The following is a 13,961-nucleotide window of genomic DNA, read 5'->3' as shown; positions in this document are numbered from 1 at the left end:
ATGTTTTATTAAAATTACCCGATGTTTATGGTGTCCCGATCACACCTTAAAATGATTTGTGACAACTCCCAACATTTCAAAATCCTTTCAAAGAAAAACTCTAAGTCGTACTTGTTTTTTTCACCATCCGGGCGAAAAACAATGATGACACACATCAATCTGTCTTTTTACATATTTGACAGTTGAAAGTTTTTTATTTGAAATAAACATATATTTCCAATTCACTCAAAATGCAATACTGAAATAAAAACATGTAATATATAAAAGAGAGAATGTTGCATAATAGAAAATTATTCCAAAGTGTGTTGAAACAAATTTTATTTTACATTATATGCACCTGACTGGCTTTCAAAAGTGCAGCAATTGTCTTTGAAAGAAAGGTGCACTTGTTTTGCCTTAAAATTTAGAAATCCCTTCGGCTTTGTTCTTTAGCCATGAGGATTATTGTCTGATATTAATGAACAAATAATATACCAAGCTGCACTAGCTTTAGCAAAAACTGCTTTTCCAGCAATAAACTTTTTTCATACAACCAGGACAGCAATGATATCAAATATGCATGAGCTTCCACAAAACAAAACAAAAAGATCATTCAGGCAATATACTTCAAAGCCTTGAAATGTTTCAAGTCTATAGTTTCAAGTCTATAGTCATAAATACCACCAGCTCATTAACAATACCACACGATAAATCATGACATACTCGTAACATTTATTCAAAAAAAACACTAAATAGTTAAAGGAATATCCAACCATCAAATAGGCACCAGATAGAAACCCATACATCCTAGGAAAGAACACATGGACTAACCCATTGATTAGAAAATAATATCTTCATCCTTCTCCCTGCCTGCAGATAGCAAATTGCGAGCTGAATTCATTGAGACCCCTTTTTTCAGCGAAAACTGATCCTCAGCCAACAGCTTGGCCTCTGCAAGCTTTCTCTCTATCTCCCTCTTCTTAAAACCTTGTATCTTCTTTAGCCTAAAGAAATCCTCCCTTTCAAGCTCATCCAACTCTCCCTTGATGTAGCTTATGGTATTCTCGAGCTTTGGTTTCACAACATTCTCCAAAGCATTAACCCTACGATTTGTAGTCTTGATTGCCTCATCAAGGGTTAAGAATGATGTCTGGAGAGAAGCAAGCTCAACTAGAACCTCAATTGCTTTCACATAAGCAGCACGACACTGTTGGACCTGTTGCCCACCTCTGGCCAAACCAGTCAGATCATTCTTGGTCTCACCTTCTGTGAAATACTCAAACTTGGGAAGCTTCACTCCTGCAACGTTCTCTTGTCGGGAACGAACTTTAAGATTAGCAGTTTGAACATTCTCAAGGACAACGTGTTTGATGTTCTCACCAGCAACGTACTTAGCCTCAGTTAAGGAAAATGAAGAGGTTTTCATAATCTCTCCCATTGATTCTTTTGTAGAGACTATTTGCTTAAGAATCAGACGAAATTTTACAGTTAGGGCATCACTCTTCTTCTTAAGGAGTGCATGGCCTCTTGTAGCACCCACAAGCCGAGCTTTCATGATTCCAAGCATTGTAACAGTTGGAACCACATTTAAGCGCTGGGATTGACCAGACATTTTTCAGGTATCTGTAGGTCGGATAAATTATAAATTAATAAAAGCAAGAAACAGAAAAGAAAGTTGGTTAACCTAACTTCAAAATGAAGGAAATAAGCTTTCGAACGTTATCAACTTTAGCTTAATTCATCATCCCTTTAACTTTAGTCAACATTTTTATTAGAGCAATTAAATTGCTGAAGAAGATCTAAGTACTGCAGAGAACCATGGAGCACAAAATAATGTCAAATTCTATGAATGAATTGTTGGATGCACACATCTTTTCAACAAGAGTAACATTACTTTTCCATGAAACTAAATAGAAGATGAGCAAGTTCACAATATAAAAATAGCAAACAAATGTGTAAATTAGACAAAAAAGGTTATGGTATCATATCTAAAAGGATCCAAAAGGGTAGATTTAGTACGATATTCATATCCAGCATAGCTAATTTTCCCATATTTTTTTTCTTTTCTTATATAGCAGGAAGTAGTTGGCAGCCAATAGCTGACATGCCTGTAAAATAACCATTTCACATATCGGCCACATTTTGTCTATTGTTATTCTGTTTATTTTCCCAAATTTAAAGTCTAAAAGTCATTTGATATCTTTACCAGATCTTCTCCAACACAAACAACATAGATTGGAGACGCAATTAAAAGATATATGTTTGTCTATATGAGCAAAATTCCATTGAAAATCTAGCATCACATGGAACATTAGAAGCCCATCATGAGAAGAAAAGAAACTAGGCCAATCCCAATGGCAAGCACGACTAGAAAGCCAAGCGACCATGAGAACCTAAAATTTATGATTGAAACTGACTCAAAAGTGAGTATTTAAGATACATAAAAGAAACTAGAACTCAAAGTGAGTATGTAAGATTCATGATCAGACTGTAACACTCAAAGGATCGCCAATCTTAATGATACCGTCCATGTAAAATTTAGAAACAAATCAATGAAAAAAGTAAAAAGCTAGAATAATTTGCCCTAAAAAGTAATTCGCGGGCAAAAAGAAGAAAAAATCTTTGTTTCTTTTCGTTTTTGCCCTGGCAGCGTACAGACAGAGAAAGGTCTCAAGTGAAGAATTGAACTGATCGAATTCAATTCAGGTCAGGCCTCAATTTAAGCTAATTCTTTTATTTTTATTTTTGTACTTGAATGACCAAATCTTCTTACTTGGAATTTAATTTGATCATGAAATAAAAACCTTAATAATGAAAACTGCAACCAGATTCGAGAATTTTCTAATCAGAAAATGAACATGTTCCATTTAATTTACAAATCAAACATCAATTACGTATAAACGAAGTAGAGATCCAAACAGGGATTGAATGAAATTAAAGGAGAAATTAGAAATCGAGGCAGAAAGAAAACCTGAATACGTCGAAACCGCTAAACAGAGTGGAGTTCCGCCACCGGCGTTAAAAGATCGAAAAATGAATTTCGCTGTGCGAATTAACTTTTTTTTTTTATGTCGATTTTGATTTCGATATCTGTTCAAAACTTATAGAGGAAGATGGACAGTCAATTAGGTCCGTGATCCATCTTCTCGCTTGGCCTTTTGTCCGAAAATTAGCGGTGTAAAAACTGACACGACATGTAAAATTAATTGAAATTGATTTGAGTTAAAACTATTTTTGACCTGTGCTATAATAATTCGAAACTGATTCGAGTCGGAAATGGTGTTGACCAGAACCCGAGTTAGACTGAAAATTGTGGATCTGAACCCGACCTGCACTCGACCTGAGAATGACATGAACCCAAATTGAACAGAAAATATGATACTCGAACCCGACATGTATCCGAATGATATGAACCCGAACCCGAACCAAAGATTGACCTGGTAAATAATTGGTATTACCCGACCTGTTTTCAACTTGACCTGTTATGAATTTGACTTGTAAATGATCCGACTTGTTATTAACATGACCTGTTATGAATTTGACATGACATGTAAATGATCCGACTTATATATTACCATTAATAAAATTGTGAGATTTTGAGTTTATAATAAATCATACTAATTAATATGATTGTTTTTTAAATGTTATAATAAAATATTAATTATGATAATTAAATTAATAAATATATTTAATATATTAATTATGATAATTAATATATTTTATATGTAATACTTATATTTATATATTTTAATACTTTATATTTAAAACTTATATTATCTAGTTTAATACTTTATATTATATATTTTATACTTTATATATATATATATATATATATATATATATATATATATACACTTATTAGGGGTGTACAAAATTACCCGACCCGGTTGACCCGACACGTTTATCCGTCGATCCGGACAAAAAAACCAAGTAATTTTCTAAAAAAAATTACCCGGCCAGGTCGGGTACCCGACCCGACACTTTCCGGATTAGGCCAGGGTCACAAAAATTGATTTTTTCGGGTACCCGATTAAGTTTTTTTTTTTAATATAGTAACTAAAATCCAAAATCGAAAATCGAAAATCAAAATGCATGAATGAATCCTTGGATTTCTACTTTTCTAGGGAAAATGGGTATATCTTTCATGCTATGCAAGGGATGCATGCTACTGATTAGGGGTGTTCACGGTCGGTTTGGATCAATTTGGATGTTTTTAAAAAACTTTGATTCGATCCGATTCAATTAAGTTTGACTTAATTCAGTTTGGAGTTATGCGGTTCTTGGATTCTAATTTTTCAAAATAATTCTTGAATTTTTTCATAAAAAAACATCATATGTATAACAAAAGTAAAGAGAATATATATTTTAACAAATGCAAGCTTACAAAGATAATATATATTTTAACAAATGTAAGCTTGTGAAGTTTGCTCACATTAATAGTTTGGCAGCAATTTGTAGATGAACTTATTAGGCTGGTTAAACTTACTTCCGTAATTAAAAATCTCAGCTTAATCTTGCTAGATTTTTCTTCTTATGAATATTAAAAGATGTTGATTAAAAACGTTATACTACCAAAATATTCGACTTGAACGTGTACTGATTCAATTTTGTTGCGAGTGATTTATTTAGTCTATGTGAATTACTGGAGTTAATTGCGTTATTCTTTTATTTAATGACCGTTTAAGAATTATTTACTGTGATGAATAGTTATATTTTTATATTTCGATTTCGAAGTTAAAAAATCTTGTTGATTTTATACATGTTTAATGATTTTGGTATGCATCATTGTGCGAGGTTTTGAGGATCTGGTTCTAGAAAGCCATAAGTAGGACAACAGTTTAGATGGTATGCAACAGTTGTTTAAAGAGTGTAATTGTTCAAACTGGGCAGATAGGAACAATATTAACCCGGAAAAGGCTGCATTTACGAAATACTGCAAGGACTTTATATGCCGGTGGTGTTAGATTGCTAAGATTTTTCATCTTACATTTATTGTAAGAGACTATCGGTTTGATTCGGTTTAGATCGGTTCCGGATTTTCAAATCGAAATCGAATCGAACCGATCATTTAAAAAAAAAAACCAAACACACTAAATCGATTTCGATTTTTTTCGATTATCGATTATCGATTTTTTTTGATCAGATTGGATCTGAACACCCCTACTACTGATGCAAACACATCGTAAGCAACAAAACTTTGTAAATGTTTGTTCCTTGAGGACATAAAAAAATGGAAATGGTTTTAGGGTTTAATTAGATGTGCGAGAATGATTTTCCTTATAGATGATGGTTGAAACTCTTGCACAGTCATCTGAACTGAAAATGAAATAAAATAGCTTTGTGGTGTATCAGTCACAACACGTACATTGATGTTTCCAGTTATGTTTGTTTGGAAACTCTTGACATTTGGTAAAACTTTTTTCACTGTTTCGTTTGATATGCTTAATACACTTCATTTCTGATAGTAAAAAATAGGCATTCGGTTTGCAGCTTTGAAGATATATACAGATTAAAACCTCTTTGTTCCTACTTGCTCAATTATTTTATGATAGATGCTATCTAAATGTTGAGAATCTCATGTATTTTCTATTCACTTTCTGTTCGATTATGTATTGTTTTATGATGATGCTATATAAATGTTGTGATTCTCATGTATTTTCTGTAAATGTACAAGTATAAATTATTTATTAATAAAAAAAATTGAAAAAAATCCGGGTACCCGACTTACAGGTACCCGCAAAATCTGGGTACCTAGAACATTCTGGTCGGGACAGGGGCTGAGAAATCACCGACCCGGATGTTCCGGGTCCCCGGATTTGCACACCCCTAATACTTATACTTTATAATTTATATATGTATATAAAGTACCAAACTGAACAAGCATGAAATTGAAAATAAAAAATTGAATAAATTAAACAACACGCATTGATGAGGGATGAAATTGAATTAATTATAAAATGCGAAGCTGATATTAATATAAAAAATGGACTAGATTGCATACATTTAAAAATTTGGTGAACATAATTTGAAAAGAAATTTATTATGTGATTTACATTTTATAGGATTTTAAGTAAATTGCAAAAATATAAATAAGTATGGGTCAATTTCATATACAAATATAATTTGAAAGACTAAATTGAAAAAATATGAAATTACAAATTGAAATTGAAATACAATAAACAACATAAAAGGATCAAATCAAAAAAATTGTAAAATATGAGGAAAAATTGTAAAATAGACTGAATTCATTAATTTCAAAAGTTGGGAAAATTAAAATAATTATAATACATATGTATGTATGTATGTATGTATGTATGTATGTATAATGTACATTATACTTTATATATACATATATATACTTATATTATATAGTTTATATATGTATATAAAGTACCAAATTGAACAAACATGAAATTGGAAATAAAAAATTGAATAAAATAAACAACACACATTGACGAGGGATGAAATTGAATTAATTATAAAATGTGAAGCTGATATTAATATAAAAAATGGACTAAATTGCATACATTTAAAAAGTTAGTGAACATAATTTGAAAATAAATTTAATATGTGATTTACATTTTATAGGGTTTTAAGTAAATTACAAAAATATAAATAAGTATGAGTCAATTTCATATACAAATATAATTTGAATGATTAAATTAAACAAATATGAAATTACAAATTAAAATTTAAATACAATAAACAACATAAAAGGATCAAATAAAAAATGTAAAACGTGAGGAAAAATTGTAAAATTGTAAAATTGATTGAATTGCATTAATTTCAAAAGTTGGAGAAATTAAAAACAATTATAATATATATATATATATATATATATAATGAATATTATGATAATATGATGCATGTATATATAATGTACATTATGCTTATGCATAGATTAATACATTATAAATATATATATATATATACTTATTTAAATATACATATATAAAATAAGTATAAGTATATATAAACTATAAAGTATAAAGTAAGTGTATATATATATATATATAAACTATAAGGTATATATACTTTAAAGTAAAAAGTGTGTGTGTGTATATATATATATATATAAACAATAAAGTATAAATATATTATAAGTATATATATAAACTATAAAGTATATATACTTTATATTAAATCTTTATATATATTATATACTTTATATTATATACTTATATACATAAAAAGTTTTAGTATAAAGTATATATACATATATAATAATATAAAGTATAAGTATATTATATGTATACAAAGTATAATTATAAAGTATATAAGTATATAAACTATATATATATATATATATATATATATATATAAAGTATATAAGTATAGAATATAAAGTATATATTAAATATAAGTATATAAGTATATAATATAAAGTATATAAGTATTGAATATAAGTATTAAAAATAAAGTATATAAGTATATATATAAACTATAAAGTGTGTGTATATATATATATATGAAATTTTAGTATAAAGTATATAAACATATATAATATTATAAAGTATAAGTATATATAAAAGTATATAATAATATAAAGTATAATATAAAGTATATATATAAGTATATATATTAATATAAAAGTATATATATATATATATATATAAGTATATATATTAATATAAAGTATATACATATAAGTATATATACACTTATTTAAATATACATATATAAAAAAGTATAAGTATATATATAAAGTGTAAACTATAAAGTATATATAATATATATATAAACTATAAGGTATATATACTTTAAAGTAAAAAGTATATTTTATATATAAACTATAAAGTATAAATATATTATATACATATATATAAAGTATAAAGTATAAGAATATCTTATACTTTATACTTTATATATATGTATATAATATATTTATACTTTATAGTTTATATATATAAATATATACTTTTTACTTTAAAGTATATATACCTTATAGTTTATATATATATATATATATACCTATGGGTTATGAACCATAAATCAAGTATATCGGCATTTCTTGATATCGTTGAAACGTAGAAATGAAATAAAGACCATTGGAATATCTGTTCGTCTTCTTAAGTTACATTCAGCGATGATTCTAAAGATGAACAATTTGACAAGAATTTTTTGTATTAAAAAATGAATACTCTGGAAGTGCAACGTTTTGACCGATTGATATGTATCATTGATGGAACTTGTACAATTCGGGTTGACTAGATATTTCGATATGTCGACACAAATAGTAAATGCCTCAAATCTTCGTTCTCCCTTATCAGCTCAAATCACTCTGGCCATATCTGAAAACATAAGTAACTCAGATGCAAAGGATTCTGAATACCTTTATGATTTCATAGTGCTTCTGAAAAATGTTCGAATACTATCTGATCATGATAAATCACGTTCTGAATAACTGATGATTCCATCAACTATTGATTATAATTTCTGACATTCAATCGGTATACTAAAGATTCGTGTTTCTCTTCCTGATAAGATTATCAAGTACTCAGAATAATATCTAGAATCTCTAGTGTGTTCCCTGATCATACGAATGTTTTCTCTTATTTTAAAAGCATGTCTTTGTTATCTGAAATACAAGCTGACCTCTGATTTCTGTTATGAACTTTGATATTTGTTCTGATCTTTGATTTCTGATCTCTATTTACAGACTGAAATTGTTTTTATACGGGATACTCTGGGACTCTAGTATGATTGAAGACACTGGGAAGTTCAGTCGCTGCGGTTAATTCCTTTTATAGGTTATCTACCGACTGGTAATTCCTTATGGACCTAAGGCGACTCTTGGGTGGGTTCTTGTGTAATACCCCGAAAATTTAGATAATGACCAAAATGAAAATTTGGAAAGTTTGATGGTCAAAGTATAAAATTATGGAAAAGTTTAGGGAATTAAGTGATAATTTTCTAAAAAGAATTTTATTCCATAAATATATGGTTTACTCTTGAGAGTGTAGTTTTATAGAAATCATATTTTTGGATTTGGAATTTTAGTAAAAAAAATTAGAAAGGGTTAAAGCTGATAAGGAATCGGAAATTCGGATCGAGTTGGAATTTTACAAAAATTTGAAGGATGTTATAAAATAGTTGGAAATATTATTTTAATATTTTGGATCAGATAAATTTGGTTTGGAATTGTGCAATTTTTCAGATTTAATCGAAATAGTGGAATTTAGTGACCAAAATGCAAATTTTGAAAATTCAAGGGGAATTAAAAGTCAAAATATTTCAGCTTTGACTTTGATATATGATAAGGATGAGTTGTCTTGGTTTTATGGTAAATAAGAAGATTCATTAAGGGTGATTTGGTCTTATCCCAATTAAATGAATATTTTATTCATTTAAGTGGAATATAAGATAAATTAAGATGAAATGTTCACTACATTTCAACAAAATTTTCTCATCTTCTTCTCCAACCAGACGTGAGCTTCTTCAAAGGTGGGAGAAAATTTTAATTTCATTTTCAAGTAATTTCCTTAGGATTTTGAGTATACTGAAAATAGAAAATTGTTATATGGGAAAAACGCTATCTTTTGGTACCAATATTGCATGCTATTGTTAGTGTTCAAGTTCATCTTGAGTTGATGAAAGGGGATGTTGATTCTTGTGTTTTATGGGTTTTGAAGAGTTAAGAAATTTTAAAGAATTGGTCATATGAATTGATGAAGAACCTAAGAATGAAGTTAAAGAAAACATTTTGGATTTTGAATCTGGCAGTAGGTTCGAAAATTCACTAGAAATTATATAAAAATAATTTCGAGGTTATTTTTATATATTATGTTCATATATCGATCTAGTTTTGTTTAAAACAAACGGGGATCAATTTCAAGTTGTATACTAAAAGATATGAATTTTTAACCAAGGAATGGTCAGAAAAATCGGACAGCAGATTCTGCAAAACAGATTTTGTTGGTCAACTTTGAAAATTCACCATAAATTGTACTGAATGAATTAGAAGTAGTTCTTTATATGGATAGATTTTTATTCGAGTCTAGTTTTAAATAGAATAAACAGAATTAAATTCCAGTGTGTATATTAATACATAATATTGATTTTTTAAAGGTAGTGCGAGTTGTCTGAATTCTGGAAAATTGATGGGTTATTGTATAAGTATTGTATAATTGATGTACTATGTTGGAAATTGTTGTTTGGGAATTTAAATGAGTGTAAGATGTGAAAATGACTATTTTGGAAGTTTGGAAAGGTTTGTGATTTAAGTACAACATTTGTATAGTTGGGGTACTTAAATAATTATGCTTTTGTAAAAGCATTTGAAAGGTAATAATTTCAATGATGGAATTATTGGTATTAAAAATCTAGGTGGTAAAATGGTGAAGGACCATTTTGAGTAAATTGAAAAAGTTGGTTCCAAGACTCAAAAGAATTAATAAGTGTTTAAATATTTGGTGGAAAATAAGTTTCAAGTATATCATGAAGTTGTTATGGGATATGTTCATTTTAGTATAATACTAACATATGTATCGTATGAATTTGTGATTTATTCAGATCGTGATTTACTCGGTGTTCAAAAGGTTTCGAGTATAAAAGAAAAGAGTTATTGTGGACAATAGTGAGGCACAAATTTGGAAAATTATAAAGTGTCAAGGTGAGTGCAATACATGCATGAAATTATACATGGATGTTTTATACATCATAAGGAAGACTTGTGATAAGTCGACTTTGTTTATATCGGCATGATTTTATATCATTTTTATAAATTGACATTGATATGTCAGAGTATGAAATTAAAATGCATTGATCATGAAAAAAATGTGATATTTTACCATGAATGTTTTCGGGTATGAACTGCCCAATGTTAAATTTGATAATACTTTGCCATGGATGGATCGAATAAAATAGACTATATGCCCAAGTAAGTCATTGAGGGACAGGGTATAGTTGGCATGCCATAGAGTATAGCAGCTGCAGGTTTATAATACACTTCGGTGTATATGGTGGGCACGACCTTATGTGTAATACACTTCGGTGTATATGATGGGCACGACCTTATGTGTAAAACACTTCGGTGTATATGGTGGGCACGACCTTATGTGTAGCACTACGGTGCAAATATTACTCGAATACCCAGGGTCCTCAAGGTTTAATATTGGGCTATTGGCTATGGATTATGTTTTATTGGTTAATAAATGGTAACCATGCAAATAAGCTTATGAGCTTACGGAATAATGAAAAGTATATTGGAAAAATAAGCTTACAAGCTTATGGAATTTAAATGGTAAGTATTTTGGTAAAATAAGCTTACGAGCTTATGGGATAAATGGTAAGAGATTTTATATTATTTTGATCATGGTAAAATATTGGATATGTTAGTAAAAATGATTTTATGGAAATTTTATTTTTGATATTGAAAATCATGCCTGAATTGTATTTCACTGTTAAATGTTTTAATTGCCTCACTAAGTATATACTTAGCGTGTGATGATTTTCACGCGTAGGAAAAATGCCAGTAGTGGATTAAAGAATTTGTATAGGTATAAATATACGGGTTATGGGTGTTATATCCTGGGCCTAGTTGCAAGACCTTATGGACCCTAAGGCAATCCCTTAGGGTGGCTCCTCTGCTGTGTGCATTGGGTAAGTCCTTATGGGCCTGAGGGAACTCCCCTCAGATGGGCACCTACGCTTTGGCTAGGGTAAGACCTTATGGACCCAATGTGCTCCCTTAGGTTGGTACCTACGCCCTTTTGGGGCCTAGGGTAAGTCCTTATGGATGCAGTTCTGGGAACTACATATTGGCGTTCAGTTGGAGGAACTTGCTATGGTTTTTTGAAAAATACGTTTTAAAGTTCTATTGTGATCTCCTGGATCCCAGTCATCCGAAATATTTCTCTCTGAACGAAAAACTTAATGTCTGTTACTATCTGAGATATTAGTGGGACCTCAGCTCAGCCTAAAGATCTGTAGATGTCTGAACCAATAAGAAAATTATACCTATATGTTTTCTGCATGTTCCTCTGCATCATTTGGTAGTTTTGTATTACTAAGCTTTCCAAAGCTCACTCTGTTACTCATCCTTTTCAGGTTAAAAGGTTTGAATCAGTACATCTATCGACATCAATAAGGGAGTTCTTTCGGCGTTGTATGTAGAGTATGGTACATGTGATTAGGGGGCATGTAGGTTGTATTTTGTTTTTATCTGAGTCTGGAAATTTATTTTATTTCTGAATATTGAAAAATTTTACTTTTATATTTGTAAATGATTTTATGATTTTACATGTTTTAATAAAAACGCTAATTTGTCCGAGGTTTTTACGGTGGGTCTCTCCGGTAGCCCTAATATGACACCTCAGATCGGATCGAGTCACCTGCATCGGTCTGCGGGTGTTACATAAAGTATATATACATATATAATAATATAAACTATAAGTATATTATATATATATATATATAATATAATTATAAAGACTAAAGTATATAATATAAAGTATATAACCTATATATATATATAAAGTATAAGTATATATATAAAGTTTTAGTATAAACTATATATAATAATATAAAATATTTAAGTATATAATATAAAGTATGTAAGTATATAAGTATTAAATATAAAGTATATAAGTATATATAAACTATAAAGTATATATATATATATATATATATATATATATATATATATATATAAAGTTTTCTTATAAGTATATATACATATAATATTATAAAGTATAAGTATAGATATACACGTATATAATAATATAAAGTATATAAGTATATATAAACTATAATATATATATATATATATATATATATATATATATATATATATATATATATATATATATATATATATATATATATATATAATGTTTTAGTATAAAGTATATATAGATATATAATATAAAGTATATTATATATAGAGAGAGTATAATTATATAGACTAAAGTATATAAGTATATAATATAAAGTATATATTTATACTTATACTTTATATATACTTTATAGTTATATATATACTTTATATTTAATATTTATATACTTATATTTAATACTTAAATACTTTATATTATATACTTTATATTACATATATATTTATTTATTACACGTATATATACTTTATATTTAATACTTATATATTTTATATTATATATATTATATACTTATATACTTTATATTATATGCTTATATACTTTAGTCTTTATAATTATACTTTATATACTTATATAATTTAGTCTTTATAATTATACTTTATATACTTTATACTATATACTTATATACTTTATATTATTATATACATACATACATACATACATATATATATATACTTTATATTTAATACTTATATATTTTATATTATATACTTATATACTTTATATTATATGTTTATTTACTCTAGTCTTTATAATTATACTTTATATATATAATATATACTTATACTTTATATTATTATATATACTTTATATATTTTATTCTTTGTAATTATATTATATATATATAATATACTTCTACTTTATATTATTATATATGTATATATATATAATTTATAGTTTATATATATACTTAAATACTTTATATTTAAACTATAAAAACTATATAATTTATACATAGTATATATAATTTATAATTATACATAATATATAAATATAAGCTGTATATATTTAAATATAATTCATATATAAACTATATAATTTATATTAATAAACTATATAGTTTATATATAGTTCAACAGTTCATATATAAACTCTATAGTTTATACATGGTATATATAGTTTATACATAATATACATAGTTTGTATATAGTATATAATAATATAAATATGTTGAAAACATTTTGATATTTCGATATAACAAATTAAGTTAAATGAATTTTAAGATTTTCCAAATGATTTTCTAAGTATATTCGATATAATTATTCGAATATCAAAACATTACTCCAAATATTTAAAAAATCATTTTTAATCCTTACTTAAGTGTAAAATTAAGTTTTAATCTTAAAACAATTTCAAAATAATCTTTCA

The 13,961-nt window shown here is 27.4% G+C and overlaps 1 protein-coding gene and 1 long non-coding RNA gene across 2 annotated transcripts; one reads left to right on the top strand and one right to left on the bottom strand.

Moving 5' to 3' along the window:
• Positions 1 to 547: 547 nt before the first annotated feature.
• Positions 548 to 3,058, bottom strand: LOC120184558 (V-type proton ATPase subunit D-like). The gene is made up of 2 exons (XM_039188991.1): positions 2,951 to 3,058; positions 548 to 1,602 (listed from the first exon to the last, which is right to left on the bottom strand). Exon 2 carries the CDS (start codon positions 1,589 to 1,591, stop codon positions 818 to 820), a length of 774 nt encoding a protein of 257 aa, XP_039044922.1. The 5' UTR covers positions 1,592 to 1,602; positions 2,951 to 3,058; the 3' UTR covers positions 548 to 817.
• LOC120184559 lies at positions 2,270 to 2,540 on the top strand. Its single transcript, XR_005522037.1, has 2 exons — positions 2,270 to 2,402; positions 2,443 to 2,540. It is a non-coding gene; the product is annotated as an uncharacterized LOC120184559 (long non-coding RNA).
• Positions 3,059 to 13,961: the final 10,903 nt, after the last annotated feature.

Source organism: Hibiscus syriacus, unplaced genomic scaffold, assembly GCF_006381635.1.
Source record: "Hibiscus syriacus cultivar Baekdansim isolate YM2019G1 unplaced genomic scaffold, ASM638163v2 tig00112921_pilon, whole genome shotgun sequence".
NCBI lineage: Eukaryota > Viridiplantae > Streptophyta > Magnoliopsida > Malvales > Malvaceae > Hibiscus > Hibiscus syriacus.
The sequence above is the reverse complement of the archived record's forward strand: the minus strand, read 5'-3'. Positions and strand labels throughout refer to the sequence as shown.

Coding starts and splice junctions, on each gene's coding strand:
- LOC120184558 (XM_039188991.1), bottom strand. CDS start 1,591: ATGTCTGGTCAATCCCAGCGCTTAAATGTGGTTCCAACTGTTACAATG.